Below are 22,793 nucleotides of genomic sequence, written 5' to 3' on the forward strand. Positions count from 1 at the left end.
CGCTGCCCAGTGAAATCTGCCTATTGGGAATACATCTTCTGTCCGCGAGAATACTCAATCCCTCAGACTTCTCTGGTCACTGCAATAAGACAAAGTCCTATTGTGTAAACACAGACACAACTCAGAAATGCAATACATCCCAGATAATAATCAAAACTCTACATTTGATTCAAGCTAAAATCTTCTCACTTCCTCCAGCTGAAGCCTTCTTTCAGCAGGTTAGTGACAGTGGGAAGAAGGACATGGTCTTCCTTTTCTCCTTCCTCTTGTCCTATTGTTTCTCCTTTACCAGCCTGTTACCATCCTAGGTTTTGAATCCTTTCCGTGTTGATGGGAAACAGCAGACAGAAGAGATAAACGATGTGGGGGAGGGGTTGACAATCACAACAATCTATCAATTTTCTCCTCCAAAACCTTCATTATAAAATTCTTTAACTGTCCATCCTTCTCCTTTTTCAGATTTCTGATATGAGTCAGGGAGTTTAAGGTTCTCATAGATGTTTGGGCTGTTTTCTTTGAAGTCTACCATCTCCTTAAAGGTAGCACCACATGTCTTGTGGTGCTTCATTCAAAAGTTCCAATTTGATTCCTGCTACAACTGTGTCATGGAGTCTTGTATCTTAGTCAATGTGGGCTGCTGTAATGAAGTACAGCAAACTGAGCGATTTATAAACAATAGAAATTCATTTCTCAAAATTCTGGAGGCTTAAAGTTGATGATCAGCATGCCAGCCTGTGGTTGGGTTCTGATGAGAACCTCCTTCCTGTTTGCAGACTGTCAATTCTATTTTTATCTCATTTGGCAGAAAAGCAAAGCTCTCAGGTCTCTTTTGTAAGGGCAGTAATCCCATTTATGGTGGCTCTTCCCTCTTGAGCGAATCATGTCCAAAGGCCCCACTTCCTAATATCATCACATTGGGAATCTGAGTTCAACACATGAATTTGGGGGGAACACAAATATGCAGTCTATAGCAGTAGGTATATATCATTCTGTCCACAGGGAAAGATGTTACCCTGTAATCCTGCCTAGAGAATTTATTTTCCTGGAGATGTTCTTCAAGAATCAGGTCCATCTGATTGTTGTTCTAGTAACAGTGAGCAGTGAGAATGTATATTTGTCCTGAGAGAGTCCAAGAAAGACTGACATCAATTGGTATTCTTAGTCAGATGAGACGTGGTTAGGGAGACTTTAAAATATCTCCATAGAAACAGGTTTCTAGTGGTTGGAGAGTAGAGGAAGATTGAACACAATAGATAGATGACCATTTCTAAGGGACAACAAGAATGGCTGTGGAGATCTTAAGGCAGTCTAAGATTAACTCTCTGCTTCTAACTCTCAAGAGAACTAGAGTATTGGAAGACTAATCCTGTATATTTTAACATTTCCAAGAACAGCAAGTTGAATGTAGGAATCACAAAATTTCCAGCCCAAGAAATGGTAAATCAGCCCAACATTTCCCTGTCTCCATGCTTTGGTTAAAATCATGTCTGGCAATGTTATCTTCATTCTATGACCACTTGGGTGGCTGACTTACAATTCTGTTTTTATGCCACATTAAGGGTTTGCTTTTCTCTTAAGACAATGGTGAGTTATTGGAGGGTTTTATACCAGAAGGATTATATGATCAGATTTGCATTTCAGAAATCTTACTCTGGCAAGAGTAGAGAATGTGTTAGAGACAAGTGAAACTGATCCAGTACAACAAAAGTTAAGAGGAAATGGAGGACAAATAAAAAATAAAACTAACAAAATACAGATAAAGCAGAAGCGGGAGAAATATATGAATGAATCAAGTGAAGGAAGTAATAAACAGTGCTTCTAATCATAATGTGACATATATTAGAAAATCTTCTCATTTCCATTTAACAGGGGCATTGTAGGCTTCTAAGTATGTTACACACGTCTACTCATGTCTTTTTAAACATTGAAATAAACTAAGTTCAGTGTGTCAACTCTAAAAATTCCTGAATTCAAAAAAATTGTAAATAAAAACCAGAGACGGTATGAAATGATATTTCTAGAGAAGGCCTTAGATTTCAGTTTACTGGTGTTTCTTTTCTTTTCTTTTTATTGCCATGAAATTCTTTCTTCAAATGAACTTTTCTTGAAACCCAGCATGTGCAGGAGATCTGGAATGTCAATCTCCCCACTCCCTCCCCCTCGCCCTGATTGGCTCCTGATGCACTCTGACAGATCTGTTGAGATTCATCATCTAAAACTGAAATTATATATTGTGAGTCCCATGAGCTCTAGGACCTTTTCTGTTTTCTTTACGACTTTATTCTCCATACCTAGCACAGCACCTGACACAAAGTTGGTGCCTGGTGTATATTTATTGAATGAATGAGTGAATGAATATCAAACAGAGAGAATTAAGTGACTTGGACTAAGTCACACAACAAATTGGTGAAGCTGAGATTTTGTTTATAGTGAGTGACTGGGTAGATGTTGGTGGCTGTAGGGAAAATGGAAATCCTCAGGCTCCCTCGCTGGACATCTGATGCCCAGTGACTCAGCAATATTATCCCGCATGCGCAGGACCCGTGTACCATTATGTAATGATGAGTTGTGCTGCAGAAGTGCAGAGGTTAGCCCATAGGTCAGCCCATAGGTCATAGCTGGCTAGATGCCAGCTTTGTTTGCCTTGATATGTAAGGTGGATGGGACTTTCTGCCACCACCACCATTGAAGCCTGTGTACTCCTTCCCCAAAATAAAGGCATGTCAGAGATACCCACAGCTTGAAGAGTGTTCTTCAGTCTGCCCAAATCCCGCATGAACCTGCCAGGCCTTGAGCGCTTGCAATACAGTGGCATTACCAGGATAGGAGATAAAGGAGGAGACGAATGGGGAAGGGATGCTGAGATCAGTTTTTGGGTATGAGAGTCTAAATACTTGTGGGGCACTGAGTAGAGGTATCAACAGACAATGAGCTGTTCAGTCTTCTCAGCTTAGACTCAATGGTCTAACCCTTCAACTCCTCTTGGAAAAGACTTTCTTATGTTTTATTTTTAAGCACCATACTAGTACTATGATATTTCCAGCCCTCACAAGGCCATGAGGGCCAGTTTCTTAAACTTTAATATGCATGCAAATCACGTGGGGAATCTTGTTAAAATGCAGACTCTGATTCAGAAAGTGGGGCCTGAGGATCCACATTTTTAACAAGTTTCTGGGTGATGCGGAAACACCTTGTCCACCACTACATTTGGAGGAGCAAGGCCTTGCAAATCAGTGAAAATGTTAGCAGTTTGTTTTACTTCTTGTAAAATTTCCGTTTTTATAATAAGTAGAGACTGGTGAACTTCCAAAATTCTGTTTGTTTTTCAAATACCTTCTCAGAAAATTTGTTTTTGCACTTTAAAGACTATGTGTAGGTTTTTTACATGTTTGACTTGAAATGTAATATGGTTTTTAATCCATAATTTAATTTAAGAGAAACTCTGCCTTAATTTTAACAGTGATCCTATAAACTACATTATTCTTCAGGGAGCTATTTTAGCTTTCAGTGGTAGGCTGAAGACTTCAGGCTAAATTTAGCAGCTGTTAGAAATAATGCAGTAGAGAGGCAGGCTCTGGAAGTAGGTAAATTCAAGATACTGAATTTGAAACATTAAAGCACTTAGAAAAAGTATCAATTACAAAATAGTAACCTAGTTAAACTAGGCAGATCTATTCTTATCCTGAAGCAGAGAGACCATCTTCACCCTGAAAACAAAAAAGGTTTTTGTTGAAAACCAGTAGCCTTTCTTAAATATCATGAGATTGATTTAAACTGAATGAATAACTTAGTTTAATCTGTACTTCTATCTGTAAATAATTTCTTTTACTCTGTTGTTTCACAAAGCTTTAATATTTGTTTTCTCATTCATTCTTCCATTCAGAAAATCTTTTCAGGATTTATTATTGGTATTTGAACACTGAGAGACATTTATGAATTAAACAAAGATCTTGGATTCATAAGACTTAATTTTACAGGAAAACAGAGACAATAACTAAGTAAATATATATGGTAATTTCATGAGAAGGTATTTACTATTTGAAAAAAGCACAGTGAGCTAAAGAGTGACTGGTATTGTTACCAAGTCCAAACTCATACTGCTCACCACACAACAGGCCAGTAAATCCAGAGAGGAGGTGTTGGGGCAAGGAATAGCATTCTCTTGTATAAAATCTTAATTAACGTTCACATGAACTAAATGGGATCGTATTGTTTATCTCCATTTTACAGATGGAAAAGGAAATTTAGGTACGTTAGGCTATCTGGCCAAAGTCTCTGTTGCACTAACACAGAAACAGTAGTGCTGAGATTTGAACACAGGTCTATTTAGCTGGGAACACTAAGCTCTGCTTAATCACTGTGTTAGTCACTAGTACCTAGAGTTTAAACCCCTGCCTCTCTTTGGAAGATTCCCCATGATCCACCCCATCAGTCTTCCTTAACTTTCTATCACTGCTGAACTTTCATTTGCAATTCTACATTTCAAATATGTTCCTAGTTTACCTCCTGTGCATTGACACTTTTACTTCAATTAAACTGTAAGCTCCTTAAAACTAGAGATTATGTATAATTCTCGTTTTAATTTCTATTAAGGCCTAGTACTATGGAGGGCACACTGTACGTTCTCGAGTGAATAACAGATAAAATCTTTAGCCCAGTCCTTTGCACGCATGCATGCTTAATAAATGGTCCCAGTGATTACTATTACCTGAGTGGCTGGTGCATTAAATTGAAGTTCTAATAGAAAACCAGAAAATTCTGATCTCTACTTCGATCCTAAGCACTTTGTGCCTGCCTTCCTTATGATCTGGAGCAATGGTTTCTCAAGCCAAGGTAGTCATTCTAATCCCTATCTCATCCTTTCTATGAAGCAGTGCCGACCATAACAGCAACCAGCAGCAACACTTTGTCCACGATTAGTGCTCTCCTTAAACTGGGAGTGCTTTGGAGAAAGAAAAGAAATGGAAGAGTTACAGTAATATTTTTGAGATGAGTGGTCAACGCGCTTGCTGTCTATGGATGGCTGTAAATCCACTTAACCTAAATGAAGTTTACTAGAAGTAGTTCCCGGGCTCAAGTTTCTGATGTGCAGAGCCTCGCATAACCGTGCACTCCCCTATCTTGCCATCTTCCTCTTCATAGCTCAGTCTCAGTGGAAATGGCCCAGATCCAGCAGAAGGAAAGCCTCGCCATCTGGCCTTGCGGACGAGCAGCGGTTCCCAGGACGCAGCGAAACCGGCGGCTTTAGGACCCCGCGGGGTCTCTGCCCCAAAGGCCTGTGGCAGCCCCCTCCGCCCCGCCCGAACGGACGCCGGCGCGTCGCGTTACGTCACGCGCTCCCCGGAAGTGCCGCTGCGTGCGCAGCGGGGGCGCGTCTCCGGACTGCTCCGCGTGTGGCTACCTGAGGAGCGCGGGAACCGGGCCGGCGCGTCGCCCCCGCCGCGGAGGGGCTGTATCTCCCCACCGAGACCCCGAGCGCGGCGCCATGGAGGTGGTGGAGGCCGCTGCCGCTCAGCTGCAGACTCTGAAATTCGGGAGCGCCGGCGTCGCGGTGGCCCAGGGTCTGGCCGTGCCGGCTCCGGACCCCGCTCCGGTCGCTGCGCCGCGGGCGGACGAGGGGTGCCCGGACCCTGCGGGGGAGCAGCCGCCTCAACCCGCGCCACAGTCGCTCCCGGAGCCGCCTCCCGGAGGGAGCTGCCCGGAGACGTCGGACTCGGATTCGGACTCGGACTCCGACTCCGACTCGGACAGGTCGGGCGCCTGGCGGCCGGGAGCGCGCGGAGGGCCGGGCCGAGACGGCCGGAGGGAGGGGGGCGGGAGGCCGGGGCAGCGCTCCTCGCCGCCCCGGCTCATCGCGCTGGGGACGCGAGCCCCACCGTCAGCCCCCTTCTCCGTAAGTCTGGGGTCTGAGCGTGCTGTGTACGTGGTGCACTTTCAGTTAGAGCACGGAGCACCTGAGGGTTTGGGATTATTCCCGTAACTCGGCTGTCCTTTTGTGGTTAAATCTAACAGTTTGTGTCAGATCTGACTTTTCCCCATCAAGCTGAGTGTGTGCTCTTGTGATTTGAACCGGATAAACGGAGCCTCGGTTAGATTCTGTGTTTCCATATTGGCTCCTGGCAGTTTCGTTAATTCGTAGAATCCCTGTGGTGAGCTAGTGTTCATGCAATTAGCGAAACAGTGTCCTTTTACTGTTATATTGTATGTTCTGCGTGGGTTTTACTGGAGGCTCTCCGCGCTCCGCAGTGTTTTTTCAATAGGAAAGTCCTGTGGTGGGAGGGGACTTAGGCGTGACGTTGCTAAACCACGCTGAACATTGTCTACAAGTGTTCGAGTGTGTCGTGCGATACTGAACCGATGAACAAAGTAGACACGACCTCTGCTCTATATTCTAGTGAGAGAAACGGAAAATAAAAGTAAACCGATCAGTCAGTCAGTCAATCAATAAGAGTTGATGAAAATCAGGAAGGAACCAGCAGAGCACTGGGAAAGTAATCGGAGAGCCCAGCCCAGTAGGATCCCCTGGCCATGTTAAGGTTTTAATTCCGTGGTGCCAGAGACACTTTTGAAGAATTTTAAGCGTAAGTTTTGCTCTGTAGAGATGGAGCTGAACTGAGTTGAAGAGCGGAAGCAGTGAATCAAGGTTGGCCGGGGTTAGTGTGGAAGCGGTTGGAAAAATGTTGCATTTGGCGAGGATGTGACCGTGTCTGGAGTAAATCATTTGAAGTCTCCTTGGTCATGCTCACTGATAGATGTGGTCGTGACCTAGACAAAGAGACATCAGCTGGGTGGGTGGGGGCGCGGCTTACTGAGATGAGGAGTAGTTTACCTCGAATGGAGGCTGTAGACCTATAGGAATGTTAAATTTGGACAGTTAATTTGAGATTTCTCTCACAGCAAAATTGGAGGTGTCTGGTAAGCGGTAAGATAATGAGTTCAGAGAACAGTTCTGATATGGAGATGTAAATTGGAGCATTGGATTACAGATAAAACTTTTAACATTTTATTGTGGACGTTTTCAAATTTCATATAGCTCCGTATAACTCTGTACTAAGAAGTACAGAGAGTAATAGAATGAACGCACATATACTCATCACCAAACTTGACAGTTTCCAGTATCTTGCTAGTCTCGTTTTATCATACATTTCTAACTTGTTTTTTAACCTGATAGTCTTAAAACAAATCTCAGACAGCATGCCACCTTACCTTTGAGTTCTTTACTATGCATCTCTGATAAAATGCTTTTTACAGAACCACCATGTCATTATCAGTCATAGTAAAATGAACCCTAATGCCTTAATAGCACCTGATACCCACTCTGTATTCAGATTTTTCCAGTAGAATGAAGTCATGTTACCAATTTTGTCATTGGCTGTAAGAATGCAATAGCTTGAGATGATTCCAAGATACCTATGGCTTTTGACTGGATTGAGGACTAAACAATGAAATAAAATAGAAGTTCAAAGAGAGAAGCAGATTTAGTTAGGAGGATGCACTGTTTTTTTCCGTTTAACCAGTTGTAAGTAGGAGATGTGTGTTGGTTATTCATACTGCAGTTGCCAGTTAGCCACCAGAGATTAGGGGTGGGGCTTAGGGATATCACGGTTGAAGATTTTGGACTTAACCTGCACATCAGTAACGATTGAACTCATTGGAATGAATGAGATTATCCGAGGAAAGAGTACCAGAGAGAAGAGAAAATGAGGATAGAACTCTTAGAAACAGCCATAAAGGGGGTAGAAGAGGGTACCGGCAAACAGAATTTAAACCAAGAGGAGAGATAAGGGCCAAAGGAGTTTTCAGAGAGTAGATTATTCAGCATGATTGGTAACTTCAAGAAGTTTCCAAATTATCTGAAGACTGAGAAGAAACTTCCTTGGCTTAATTGTGATCTGGTCCTTGGTAACTAATAGGTTCCTTGCCCAGAATACTGCCAGTGGTTTGTCACACAATTATATGCAGACAGAGGTATGGCATTTGTAATAAGAGGGTTTTTATAGCAGGGGCTTTGAAAATGTGATCAGTGGGTTTATGAAATGCTAGCTTCAACTGTAAACGTCTAGTAAAGTAGGTATTTCCTAGCTGGAAAATGTTACATAATACCAACATAATAATGCTTTTTTTTTTTTTTTTTTTACTGTTTTCAACTTTTTCTTCTCTCCAGTGAAACAGATTCCGATAGTTCAAGCTCCTCCTCTTCCTCCTCGTCATCCTCATCATCTTCTCGTGTATCACTTCCTCCAGTGCTGTCAGATGGAGAAGATGATTTTCAAGTTGAGAAGGAAAATAAGAACTTTCCTCTTAAAACAAAAGATGAGTTACTTCTTAGTGTAAGTACTTAGATTTGTTACTGAACTTAACTTACATGTCCTGAACTGTATTATGGTACTGTTACTGATCTCATTTGGTCTATATCTTCTCTCTGAATTTGAAGACCATTCTTATTGGTCATACTTTTGCCACGTCCTGGCTTTCCTTCTTAAGAGAGGATTGATCTGAATACTTTCTCAGATTGCTTCTAACTCTGACAGTTGATAATTGTGCTGGGTGTCCAGTTGAGCTTGCTGCTTTTCATTTTTTACCTTCCCTAAAGATTGCGAAGATTACAACTCTTTTTATTGTTGTTCACAAGTCAGAAAAGTTTGCTCACTAGCAACTGAAATTATTAATTGATTGTGTTTAGAGAAATAGTGAAATTAGATCAGTTGCACTTTTGAGGATTTCTGTTACTTGAAGTTTTTGGAGCATTTTTATGATTACAGTTGGAGAAAACTTGTTTATTGTGGAATAGTATTTACTGGCGTTTTGTAGGGTTTTTTTTAATAAAGTAAACTCTTATGTGGTATTTCCTCTTAAATAAGCTGTTCCTTTTAAGTAAGCTGTTCCTAGGAGGTTTTGGTAGTCTGCTTGAAACTTTATGATCCAAGAGGAAGGCTTCTCAGAATTTCACAGCGTAGGCTGTATTGCCGCCTGTTTATTCTCACCACTCCCACGTGCACTTAGTTATGAATGCTTTTCAAGAGTTTAATGATCACTAATTACAATTATATAACACTTAGGTCAGTGAAGTAATAGTAAAGCATGATTTCAAAAAGAAAATTAAAGCCTAGAGGCGTTCAGGTACTTTTTCATGACTGTGTCCCATCAGTATTACTGCTTTTTCTCTCGTAATAAGAAATTCCTTATCTTACTTATGCCTCCTGTATTGCGAGCCCTGGGATTTGTATGCGGCTTCATCAGTGATGTGTGCTCTCGTACTGTGGACGCTGAACTCTCAGTGGTCTTTTTACACAAAGGCTTGCCCAGCTTAGGGCTGTTTTCTGAAAGTATTGGGAGATTGGTCTTTTCACTTATCTTGATCACCTTTTGACCTAAGTTCTTTCTTAGAGTATGAAAATCAATAAATAAAGGACACGTGTGTGTGTTTGATTTTTCTTATCTTGCTAGATCTGGACTTCTTCACTCAGGAATCCCTTAAAATTTAATGCAAAGTCTTAGTCAATTTACCTAAGTATTTTTCTGGCTAGAGTGCCCATATTTTCATCAGAAAGGATCCCTGTCCACAAAGAGGCCAGGAGGCATGTTCTTGAGGACTGAGTTCATGCCTGATCTTTGTGGCTCCCATGCCCAGCACAGTGTTTTACAGGTAACAGGGTTCTCAGTCAGCAGTTATACGTGGTTGTGCATGAGTGAGTGGCTGGGCATCCTATATACACTCATTTTTAAACTGCTGTCACACCTGCCATGTGCCAGGTGTTACGAACAAGACCCCTCCAGCTTCTGCTCTCATAGTAGCTACTGCAGAGAGACAGGCAGTAAATACAGCAGAGACAAGTACAGTTAATTGCTGGAAGTGCTACTGAATTGTGTGGCTGTATGCTAGGCTCGTATCAGAAAATCTCAGTTTTGCTGGGAAGTATGTTAGCTTTTAAAACTCGGGAGAGTGGGCTGGCATGTTCCTTTCTGTGCCAGTTCCGAGGGATCTTTGGGAAGGGTGGAAGAGGCAGTAATCTTCTTTATTGTTAAGTTTTGGATTCTTAACTGGCTGTTTACTTTATATTTTTATGATTAGGAAGTAAACGTACTAGGAGATTGTAGACTTCAGAACACTCTGCTGCTAGAGAGAAGTGGCGGAGTGAGCTTCCTGGGCTGCCCTGTGACCTAGGGCTCTGGAAGAGTGTGGGGACTCCTTCAGGACTTGAGCTCTGAAGTTCAGGGGAAGAGAACGACTTGGCCCTGAATAGGGCCAGTGACGGTGTGGCGGCAAGTTCTCAGAATATTCAGGATTCTGCTCTCTGTCGTTCAGTAGGTGCTTTTCCATGGGGCTAGTGGTCTGGCCACTGATTCTCCTGTATGAAAGTCACGGAGTGAACTTTCCCTGGTTGACTGGGCACCTGGGATGCAGGCCTGAACATGTGATGGAGGCTAGTGAAGTGGGTGTTTCGGTCGCCTGGACCTGAATTACGTAGTCACTCCTGATGGTGTGGAGAGTGTGTAAGAAAGTGTATGCTTGAGACAGCATGTGGGCAAGTGTGTAAGATCCCAGTGACAGAAGGGACACTCGAGAGTGTATTTTGAAGGGGATGGGGTTTGGGTGGGTGGTATCCACCTCGTACAACCACAGGGAGTGGGTTCTCTGTCACGGAAAGGGAGGCCGAAAACATTTCAGAAGGGGATGCTGTTCAGTCAGTGACACGAGTTAGCCTTTCAAGCTGCTTAGCAGCAGTAACTACGTGTGACTTAATGGACTCTTGGCTGCAGCAGAGACTCGGATGCCGTCAAGAGAAGGGGATTCGCTGTGAGCTTGCCTGCCTGGGAAAGCCACAGGGGGCTGGTGAGGATGGCCACGCTGTTGCTTTTCTCCACTTCGTGGGCAATCTCATAGTTCTGAGTGTTGCTGTGTTCTTTCTTTACTGGCTGACTTCCTGCGTCTACCTGTAGATTCATCTTTTTAGTTCTAGCTTGTACATGGATTTCTTGTCCCTGGCTCAGAATTGGTACCTTCTACTTTCAACTCCTCCGTGAACTGGCCACTAGTACCATATTTCTTCACCGACTTTTGGCACAGTCCTGTTACTTAGCTTAGGGTTGTGGTTTGTTTTTTTTTTTTTTTTCCCCCCAGAAGATGACAGTCCTCTCTTCTGGGAAGTGTCCCCTCTTTTGTTACAGCTGGCTCTGGCAGTATCGAGTGTGCTGTTGGGTCAGGTCTGCCGGGATGTGTCGTCTTAGGCAGCAGGGCTTGTGCAGGGGAGTTGTTTGCTCTAGGTAGTTACTTAATTTCCTAATGAAAGCCTGAAGATCAGTGAAATACACTGTTGTCTTTGCTAAAAGGTATACAGAAATTAAAATGGGCCAAACAGTTAGTACCAGATTCTGAGTTTGTGCTGGGTCTTGGAGATCTTTAAAATGTAGGCATGCCCAGTTTAACCGAGTTCTATGTCCTGCCTCTTTTTAAAGTGTCTCGTATCCTAGGCTGTTTCCTATGTCATTCAGACATGCTGAGCCTAAGTTTTACCTCCATTCAGTCTGTTTGTCAGGCAAGAATATCACCTCCCTGGGTCCAGCTTTTTCTATCTTTTCCATTGTTGGCAAGTTAGATCCTAGAGATTTAACTACTAACATACAGCTCTTTAACTGTAGGCAGATGGGAGCTACAGTGAAGGACTCTCGAGATTGTTCAGTCCCTTGGCATGACAGGATGTGGTGATAACTTGATGGGAGAAGGAGGAAAACAGAGGCATTGGTCAGCCATAGAGGTGTTGAGAAGGAGCGTGGTACTAATGGCTCTTTTCTCAGTGTCACAGTGATGTAATACATGACGTTAAAGTTAACCAAGTGGAATCACTCTTCTGAACATAGACCCTTTAATACTGAGAAGGTTTATGTGTGACCTAGACAGTAAACAAGCAGCGTGCACGTTACAGCTTTGGAACCACGTTACACCACATGGGGTTATTCAGGGTTTCAGCGAATTGGAAAATTAGGTGCTTTCTGAAAAGTTTTCTCAGCAATTTATGCCCTCAACTCCTCATTCAGATAAATCAGATGTAATTAAAATGTAGAATCCTAAAAACATTTACGGGATTGTGACATTTCGAAGTCTTAACCAGAAATGAACTGTATAAATTATTGCCTATTGTTTTTTCTTCTGAAAGCCTGAAATTTGTACATATTTAAAAATTATGATTATAGTGCTTATGGGAATAAAACATGGATAATACTGCAACAGAGAAATTATATTATTTTTACACATAATATAGTATGACCAAGAAAAAACCTTAATGCTTGTAGGCAGTTCTTGGTAAATTGACCATCATAATTTAGAGACTGAGTATGTTATGTTGTAAAACTAATGCAATATAATTAGGTTGACACTTTTGGTAGTTGTAGTTAGGTTGAGTACACATTTTCTCTTTCTGATTCTGGCAGTGCAGGCCCATATCATGAAACAGCCTAACGTGAGGATGTGGAAATACTGGGGTCACCTCAAGTGGTCTGAAGTTACAGTGGATTATTTCACAGCCTTTTGGTTTCCCACCATCTTGGAATTGTTTTGCACCTTGTTCTTAATAATTGTTGATAGAATGTGTTGTTTTTAGGGCCTAACTTGGTTTTATAAGTTTTGTCCTAAATGTGAGCCTTATTCAACTTCAGCTTTTTATGACTCAAGTATATTTGGAATTAATACATTGTATCTTACAATACTGATGACACTTATTAACATTATTCTCAAAATGCCTGATATTTAAGAAATGGCTTATATAATTAAAAGAAAATTTTTCATTAATACTTGGTGCTTTTTTAAGACTGTTCAGATTTTTCTAAAAATAACAATTTTGGCTTCACTGTACAAAGTTATTTCAATAAAGTTTATTTCACACACAAATAATCCTGAATACTGTTTTATTCAGTAGAGTGTCCGTATGTGTCCTGTGTATATACACGTATGTGATCGTTATTACATAGAAATGTTCCATTTATTAGTTCCCAGTTGATTTTGGTGAGCTGTGATTGCTTTAGGGGATAAAGACAAAGGTCCGTAGAGAAGGATCCAGTTGGAGAGCGAGCATACACACTTCGCTGAAAGCAGGGCACCACCAGGGAGGTGATGACGGACCGGTACCGGGCGCAAGCAGCCTGAGGGCTGAGCGGAAGGAGGGGACGGTAACTCGGACTGCGGTGGTCAGCGACCGCATCACAGCCTGACCTCAGAATAAGGGTGGATAGGATCTGCGTGGAAAGACTGAACTCTTCCCAATTAAAGGACCAAGCCTGCTGCAGGAGAGTTGTGTTCCCAGTGTCAGCTACGCTCTAGGATCTCAGGGAATGTTTCTTTCTTCATTCATTCATCATCCGTACAATTATTGCCAACAGTTCTAAAATGGGCACTTACTAACCTTTCAATGCTTATGAAAAATTGGGACTATTAATTGATGGCATTTATTAGTTTTACAGTTATTTGGCAGTGCTTTCATCTTCGTGGTATATAATAAAGCCTGATTTGGTAAAATACGGACTCCTCAGTTAACATAAAAGATAATGTTTAGGATTATATTCATCATTGAGAGTTTTTTCTTATTGAGATGGTTTATGATTTTATTTTACTTTTATATTTATGCCAGTCAACTTTTGAAGATATTCTTAGGAACTTTGTTTTTGTGACAGTAATTTTAGAGAAAAATGGAATGAGAACATGTATTTTATTTTAAACAGACTTCAAAGAAGTTTTGACTTTAGTTTTTAGGTGAAAATATTTAATGGGCTAGTGTGAATCTAAATTCAGTGCCATGTGTGATAGGGTTATTAGTAATAAGAGCAGTTGATGCTTGCTGGTGACAGCCAAAGAAATGGCTGAGTTCCACGGAATGTTGTAAAAGCTCTTCCCTTGGAGGAGCTGATGAAATCGACTAAGTGTTCTGTGCAGTCAGAGTTGACACACAGTGTACGGACCTAATCCATTCTTTTTTCCAATATGTTTTACCAGCTGTAGGAAAAAAAAAGTTCCCAGTCATGGCACTCAGTCCTGCAGGGATTGGATCCTACTTTCCAACCATATCTGAAAAGTGAAGGCTCACCCAGTAGCATCAGGTAACTGGCTGCCACATGCATGTCCTCCCTTCCTGGGTAATATGAGAAAGTGGTCCAGTAGTTCCATTCCACTTTCCTCACTTTATGAAATCCTCCCCAAACTAGCACCAAAAAGATCTGTTGCCTTTTGGAATGTTTGAGTCCTTTCCCGCCTTCTGATGCCCTTTTCCTGTATTTGTGAGTGAAAACCTAGATCGAGGTTCTTTAGATAATTTTGCCTCAGAAGATCATCAGTTACTGATTTTTTTTTCCTTCCCCAGTGACGGGCCTTCATAGACGTAGGAAAGTCAAGGCCACTGTAGCGTATGAACCTCTTCTCAGAGGGCCGCTTTTGACCCACTAGCTTCTTCCGTTTTGGGGCTGGAATTCTTAGACACCCATTTTTGACTAAAGTGTCTACCATTTAATTTTTAAGAGGGTGGATTTTTAATGTTATGTGCTACTCATTGGGATATTTTGTTTCACTGAGCGGCTGTATTGGCCACACACATGTCGGAGAATCAGAATGTAGTACTGTTCTTAGAACAGACAGTCGTTGGTCTTCCTCAGCTATTTCAGAAGTGTGGTTGAGACCTTGCATTTGTTTATCACCATAGCTGTAAGAATCTCTTCTCCAGAATCAGAGTAGCTTGTTCATGTCTCATATGTAATTTCTGTATTAATGTGCTGTCATTTTGGTTACATGCTGTTAAATGTCTTTCTAAAATTGTATCATTAATCACATGTATGAATTACTCAGAACTTTTTTTGCTTAGTTTCTCACTACTTACAGATGAGAAAACTGAGACCCAGAAAGAAAGAGACTTGCCTGAGGTAGTGAGTAGGGAGGCACGTATTCAGAACTAGCACCAGGGAGATTCCAGTCAGCTCTTTATTTAGTTATTGGGAGTCCTGCTTAGCAATGTGGGAATGTGGTCAGTTGAACTTCCTGATTAACAGTAACATGGTGCATGCTGTTATAATGTGGTCTTAAAAATTATCCTTGCATTAATGGCCAAAAGCAGATTGATCCTCTTACTCCTGTGTATAGATATATATTTTGTAATAGAGGGCTCTTTGGCTGTATGAGAACGTGAAACAGTGCTGTGCAGGTGATCTTCTGCAGTGATGGAAATGTCCTGTATTGATGCTGTCTTCATACTGTATTGAGTACTTGAAATGTGGCCAGTGGTACTGAAGACTGCATTTAAAATTTAATTTAATTTTACTTAATTAAATTTAAATGACCAAATGTATTCTTGTCTTTATTGGATAAGCAGAATAGAGGGAGTCTTTCTTACCCTCTCATTCATCTTGCCTTGAGGGTTTTAGGGTAAGTCAGGCCTGCACTTTAATCTTCCTCAGCTACTGTAAGTAGCCTTGTCTTTTGTTTTCCTTACACTTGGTTTTGTTTATATGATGAAGACTGGCCCAGATTTCCCTCATCACCTCTACCTTCATTTTTTTTGGTTTATCAGTATGCCTCTTACTTCTGATTCTTTTTATCCTGTGTGCACTGTCAAGGCGGTAGCGTCCTTTAATATGTGTTCTGCTTTCTTTCTTGTCGTTACTGGAGTGTGTCTGTATGTTTCTCCTTGTTTCTGTCACACATGTCCTTTCTCACTTATGGAAAAGCAAAGTGATTGATTTTTGTTCCTCGAAGGGGATTATGATTCTGAGCAGATTTATTCATTATCTTAGCAGGGACAGCTGCTGTGTGGGGGGGGGGGGCAGTGTTAATCTAATCATCGCAGCAGTGTTTGCTGCGGCAAATCTGAGACATCTGCATCCATCCCGGGCGTTGAAGCTTAATTGGAGGCCTCCCTTTTTTACTTTCTTTTTGAGAAGATTGGGTTGAGGTCTTATTCATTCCTTGAGGATTCTCTTTTGAATTTGAAGAATTAAATTTTCATTATCTGATTTTTTGCTCTGACTGAGAAAGACTGACCTCTTCTGAGATTTTTGTTTAGTGTGGACTGATGAGAAAAGTCAGTTCATTTCATAAGTGTATACTGAGCACCTACTATATGCTAGTCATTGCTCTGGTTGTTCTGGTCTATACACGAGCAAGGCAGACCAGGTCCTAGTTACTGTCAGATTTATTATCTAGTTAGGGAAATAGACTTTGGGCAAGTAAAGAATCAGTATGTTGGACAGTAATGTATTTACAAGAAAGCAGAACCACAGGATAATTGTTAGGGAGTGACTGGGCCTGGTGGAGGGATAGTTCTTTAGATGAACGGTGGGGGAGATCAGGTAACTTGGATATCTTGATATCGGGGCAAGATCTTATATTGCCTGGTCTGACATGCAGTCCAGGGAACTTTCTCTTTGAACTTTCTAAAGTTCTGCCTCTTCAGAGTACCCAGAAATCTTCATGGGACGCACATCCATGGGTGAATTGTTGTAGGGGTTCAGGAGATTTTAGCCCCCCTTTTCCTTCTTGTCTCCTAGTGTGGTCTTTTAAAAGGAACAAATGTATCTTTTCTCCCTCGATTCAGTCCCCAAATGTCTACCATTTCCAAAGTGAATATACTGCTTGACTTAACTGGATTTTCAAAGGCACAATCCAAAACAGACTCTTACCCTGGAATTATACACGGCTGGTTTCACTTACTGATCTCAACATGAAATTGTACTAGGCTGATTTCACTCATCTCTTAAAAGATTTGTGTACATTATTTAGTTCTTTATACCCCTTTTGTGTTCTGCAGAGTATTTGGGATGGAGACTTCATGCACATCACTTTTTTAGATAGAGTCTGTTACCATCAAGAAGCTATGTTAATGCCCTCATTGACCCTTTTTAGGAATTGCAGAAGGCTGTGGATATATTCCCGTGTTAACAGATTATGGGGGTCACTGAACTGGAATTAGAGCTCTGTATGGTGTCTGTGTTCTAAGTTTGATTCTACATAAGATTAGAGATCTTCCCCATTTGTAGGCAGAACTTTTCATTCTGTTAGTAATAGGTTGGAAACAGGCTAGTAACAAGAAGTAAGGGAGCCTGCTGGACTGTGTTTTAATCACAGGTGAGTCCCTGCCTCACTACAGATACTGGTTTTATGTTTCCTTGTCTTCCTCCTGCTGGAGGTCTCACCGACGTCCTTAGAGCAGGGTATCAGGCCTCCATCAGGCCCTGTAGTTGGACCTGCTCAACTTACAATAAATTATGTTACTGTGATCTCAAAAAATGATGAGAGAGAAAAGGCATTTGGTAAAGTTTAACAGTCATTTCTGTTATTAATAAAAGACACATACAAATAGGAATAGGTAGCTACTTTTCTTAACCTCATTAAATTTTTTGATTGGATTTAATCAAAATGATTTACTCAGGTATGCTCCCAAAGCAATAATAAAAGCAAAAATAAGCAAATGAGACCTAATGAGACTTCTAAGCTTTTTGCACAGCAAAAGGTAAACCATCAACAAAACAAAAAGACAGCCTATGAAACGAGAGAATATATTTACAAGTGATGTGACTGACAAGGGATCATTTCCAAAATACACAAACAGCTCATACAACTCAGTAATGAAAAACAAACAACCCAATCAAGAAATGACCAGAAGACCTAGACATTTCTCCATAGAAGACACACAGATGGCCAATAAGCACATGAAAAGATCCTCAACATTGCTAATTATTAAAGAACTGCAAATCAAAACTACAATGAGGTATCACTTCACACCAGTCAGAATAGTCATCATTAAGAAGTCCACAAATAGTAGATGCTGGAAGGATGTGGAGAAAAGGGAACCTCCTGCCCTGTTGGTGGGAATGTAAATTGGTGCAGCCACTATGGAAAACAGTATGGAAGTTTCTTAAAAAACTAAAATTACACTTACCGTATGATCCTGCAATCCTACTTCTGGGCATATATCTGGAGAAAACTAATTCGAAAAGGTACTTGCACCCCAGTGTTCATACCAGCACTGTTTACAGTAGGCAAGACATGGAAACAACCTAAATGCTCATTGACAGATGAATGGATAAAGAAGATGTGATATATTTGTGCAATGGAATACTACTCAGCCATAGAAGGGAATAAAATAATGCCATTTGCAGCAACATGGATGGACCTACAGATTATCATACTAAGTGAAGTAAGTCAGAGAAAGACATATATATGATATCACTTATACATGGAATCTAAAAAAAAACTGATACAAGTGAACTTATTTACAGAACAGAAACCGACTCACAGACATAGAGAACAAACTAATGATTGCCAAAGGGGAAGCAGGAGGAGGGATAATTTAGGAGTGTGTGATTAAGAGATACACATTACTATATATAAAATTGATAAGCAACAAAGACCCACTGTACGGCACAGGGAACTATATTCAGTATCTTGTAATGAGCCATATATATGAAAAAGTATGTAAGTATAACTGAATCACTTTGCTGTACACCAGAAACTAACACAACATTGTAAATTAGCTATACTTCAAAAAAAAAAATGCGTGATTATGTGTGACATTTGAAACATACCTAATAAAGTGTCAGACATGCTCACGAACATCACAATTGCTTGATGCTTGATATTCTGGTCGTACCAACCAGAGTCATTTGAAAAGTGAAAAATGTGATGTACTAATAATGAAAAGGGGAAGGACTTATTTTTTTTGAAAATAGGGTTAAATATAGTGAATATACAGGAAAATCACTAGACATAAGTTTAAGCATGATGCTTTCTTGTGTTCAAACAATATCCTATAAAGAACCTGTTTATAGTAGCAGTAAAAGATACTAAATAAGTAGGAATTCATAATAGCAGATAAGATACAAAATGGCTTCAGATAAGCCTAAGGACTATGTAGGATTCATAAGAGGTCAACTGTAACTAATTACGTGTGATTTAATCAACATTGAGGACAGTAATGATGGAATGGTTTTAAAGTTTAGTAAGAAAATCGTGTCAGAGTAGCTGGGAAGATTCTAAGTGGAAAATACTGATGGAGTGGTTAGGGGAACTAGACCTTATTCCCCAGAATTAAAACATGAAAGGCAGAGTTGAGCACTGATACTGAAAGAGATCAGTAGAACCAAATAGAAATTTTAGTTAAAAACCCGATATATAAGTACATCTAATTTATGTTCAAATTTATTTTTCAAATCAGTAGGGTAAAGATAGATTATTATTCTACAACATGAGGATGTAACTGGCTAGTAATTTAGATAAAGATAAAATCAATCTGTCTTGTTTTTATTATAAAAATAAAATGACAAGTGGATCAAATATGCAAATTTAAGAAATGAAACCAGAAAAGCAATGAAAATGTTGAATTTTAAAAGTGATCTTGGCATAGGGAAGGTCTTTATAAATGTGACACAAGTCTCAAAATTGAAAAAAGGAAAAGATTGGTGTATTTGGTGTTGTCAGATGCCAGAGTTCGTTAAACAACTTCAATGCTAAAAAACATGGTGGGAGGTAAGGGAGTGGATATTTGCTGCATATTTGATACAGGGCAGACGTTCAAATTAATGAAGATAAACCTTTCCCCCCAAAAAAGGTATAAAATATACAAACAATTCATAAACACATTCAGATAGCCAGGAAACATGTCTTCCTGATTAAATGATGAAATTGAAATTCAAGCAAGATACCATTTTAGACCCATCAGACTGGCAGAGATCTAGTTTGCTTCTCAGTGAATGCAAGGATGTAGGAAAACCTCTCGTTCATGAAAGTGTGAATTGACGTGACCTTTTCAAAAAGAAATTTAGTGTCTTGTCAAAATTAAAAATGTTCATAGCTTTGAATTTAGAAATTCTGCTTAGAAGCATTTATCATAGGAGTTACACAAAGATATATGTAATAGAATGTTCATTGTATCGTGTAATCATTTTATTAAAGCTGCAGATAAATGTCAAGTGACTGGTGTACTGAGTTTCGTACATCTATACAGTGCAACATCATAAGAGTGTTTAAATAAAATTAGATATTTATGTTTTAGTGTAGAAAGATGTGCAAGATATGATAAAAAGGCTTACTTACATTATAATGTGGATATTTTATTTGAGCAGAACCTTTCAAAGATAGTAATGTAAAGTTTGCATCTGCCTAGTAAGTGTATTTGAAGGACTTACCAGCTGTCTATGGAGAGGAATTGGAAGGTTGAGAGAAATAAGCTAGGGGGATTTCTGCTTTTTGCTCCATACCCTTCTGTACTACTTGAGTGTTTCCTTTAAAAAAAACAAACAAAAAAAGAAACCCCAGGAACATGAATAATTTTCATACTTAAAATTAAAAAAGATCAAAACAGTGTCAGAGTTTAGATTTGTACCGAAACATAATTACATTGCATGGGCCTTTATTGCTCCTAATAGAAAATACAAAACAAGGAGCCTTCCGCTTTGTGGTCTAATAGCATTTATTTGTTTGAGAATAACACTGATTTTGTGTCCTGAGTGTTAACGACATGTGTCTGCCCTCCTACCCAGTTCAGAGGGTTTCCTGAAAGGTCTAACAGCAGTTCCGCTTTTCTTCCTTTCTTCTACCTACATACTCCCGACTTGATGTAATCAGTGGGCTTTATTACAGTCCAAAAGTAAGGAAAGTCTGCTCTAGTCCTTGCTGTGGTTTGGTGAGGCGGTGGGGTAGGTTTCATCACTGAACTGCTGCATTGGAAGATGCAGTTGGCTGCTTCTAAGAGGTGCCGCTCCCAGAGCCATAGTGATACCACAGTTGCCCTCTAACGTGTCACGAAAGCCTCCTCCTGTCTGCAGCCCCTGGCGTTATCGTTCTCCAGGCTTATATTTAACAGGGCAAGGGCCTTCCCCGGGGAAGACCTTCTTAAACAAAGCTGTTCCATGTCACATGTACCAGTTTATTCTATTCTTTCAAACCATGGTCTTGCCAAGAAAAGGCTTTCCATATTTAATATGATAAAATGACAAGTGGTGGTCTTGTCCCTAAAAGTACCCAGAGAAAGTCTGACATATAAAATATAATCATTTCCTTCAACACAGGCCAGACTAACCACCCAGAGGTAAGTCTTCTGCATTGCGTTGATTGAGACCCTTAGTGTGGCTCTTCATTACTAGCCCTTCATCTGAAAGTAGCGTCCCCAGAAGAAAGCTATGCTTTAACTCTGGTTAAGTGATAATGAAAAAAATACATGACAAAGAATACATATATATATGCATGTGTGTGTATATATATATATTTTTATATATAAAAAACTGAATCATTTTGCTGTACAGAAACTAATGCAACATTGTACATCAACTATGCTTCAATTAAATATATAAATAAAAACCCCTTGGTTTGAGTTCCCATAGAGGAAAATGTTTATCTTCAATGTACTGTATAATTTAGGTTTTCCTGTCGTCCAACATTTCTCCAAAAGTTGTCTTTCTTCTACCAAACTAACCTTAACTTGTCATTAACAGGATCTTTGCACTTTCAAGCCCTTCTTAAAGGAAGAACTTCCTTCCAAGAATCCATTGTGATCATTTGGCCAAGATGAGGATTAGAAAGCTCTGTTTATTTAATTTAAAGCCTAGGGTCTGTTTTATTCTTAGATTTCTCTCCGACTTCATCTCTACTGAAATATTTAGTTTCTATAGCAACTGAGATACAGTTAGCAGCTGGGTCAGAAAAGAGAAGTCTTTAGCTGTAAAGAAATTTGGTTTTTAACCTGGAGAGGCGGGATAATCAGGCAACACCTTCACAGCTTTTCCTGACTGGAACTTGCCTTCTGTTTCCAGGAATTCTGCATTTTTTTCTTCACGAGGCCAGAAATTCATGTCTTTTTTCACACAGCCCCAGAAAAGTTAGCTGCTTCTCTGTTCAGCTGGTTAATCACTGTCAAATCAATTAACCACATTAAAACAGCTACGAGGGCTCTCCGTCTGTGGAGACGTTGGAGTGGCCAGTAGAATTATTTCTCTTCAGATGGAATGTCTCTGGGAGTTATTCTGTGAATTGTCTCTTTTCTTGACTTTGGATTCCTTAACAGTACCTTTTTTGGGAGGGGAGGTGTCTTGTATTTAAGTATAATTGGAAAAATCTCAAATGGTATTCAGGTCTGTGTTCTTACAGATTACGGTGTAGACACTGGATCTTTTCAGTCACTTAGGTGGGGAGATGTTGAAGGTGGGAGAAATGCTCAGACACTAAAAAGGAAACATCACAGAGATGATATAAATACTTAATGTATCTTCAGAAATGAGTATAGCACTCTAAATGCAGACTCCTTTTTTTAAAAATGTTGTTGAAGCTGGAGGAAGATTAATGCTTTTTTATATTATAGGAGCTACCTTCTGTTGAAGAACTCACTATTCTTCTGCCCGAAGATATTGAAATAAAGCCTCTTGGGATGGTGTCAAGTATTATCGAACAATTAGGTGTGTAAATATTTTTCTTAATAAAAATTGTCGTTTATATCCAAGCATGTGCTAATAAATCAAAGGCTTTATGACTAGAATTTTCTCTGAAATGTGTAATAATACTTCATTTTATAGTCATTAAGTTTGAACAGATAAATTCAATTTTTATTTATACAAGTAATACATAAATACATTGTCTTTTATAAAAATTTGAAGTGTGCTCTTGCTGACAGAATTTCTTTGATTTGGTATATTTGTTTTCTATTGCTATTAAATGACTACAAATTTAGTGGCTTAAAACAGCACAGATTTATTCCCTTACAGTTCTGTGGGCAGAAACGTGATGTGGGTCCCACTGGCTGACACAAGGGAGCCGCTGGGGCTGGGTCCTT

The 22,793-nt window shown here is 40.1% G+C and overlaps 1 protein-coding gene across 1 annotated transcript in view; it reads left to right on the forward strand.

Moving 5' to 3' along the window:
* Positions 1-5,357: 5,357 nt before the first annotated feature.
* The window catches only part of NAF1 (nuclear assembly factor 1 ribonucleoprotein), a 34,245-nt gene continuing 16,809 nt past the window's right edge, over positions 5,358-22,793 (forward strand). Inside the window, exons 1-3 of the mRNA XM_032465741.1 lie at positions 5,358-5,751; positions 8,165-8,330; positions 22,326-22,419. Of these exons, the coding sequence (XP_032321632.1) occupies positions 5,486-5,751; positions 8,165-8,330; positions 22,326-22,419 (526 nt within the window). The 5' untranslated portion in view covers positions 5,358-5,485. The remainder of the gene's footprint in view (positions 5,752-8,164; positions 8,331-22,325; positions 22,420-22,793) is intronic.

This window comes from Camelus ferus, chromosome 2 (assembly GCF_009834535.1).
Source record: "Camelus ferus isolate YT-003-E chromosome 2, BCGSAC_Cfer_1.0, whole genome shotgun sequence".
NCBI lineage: Eukaryota > Metazoa > Chordata > Mammalia > Artiodactyla > Camelidae > Camelus > Camelus ferus.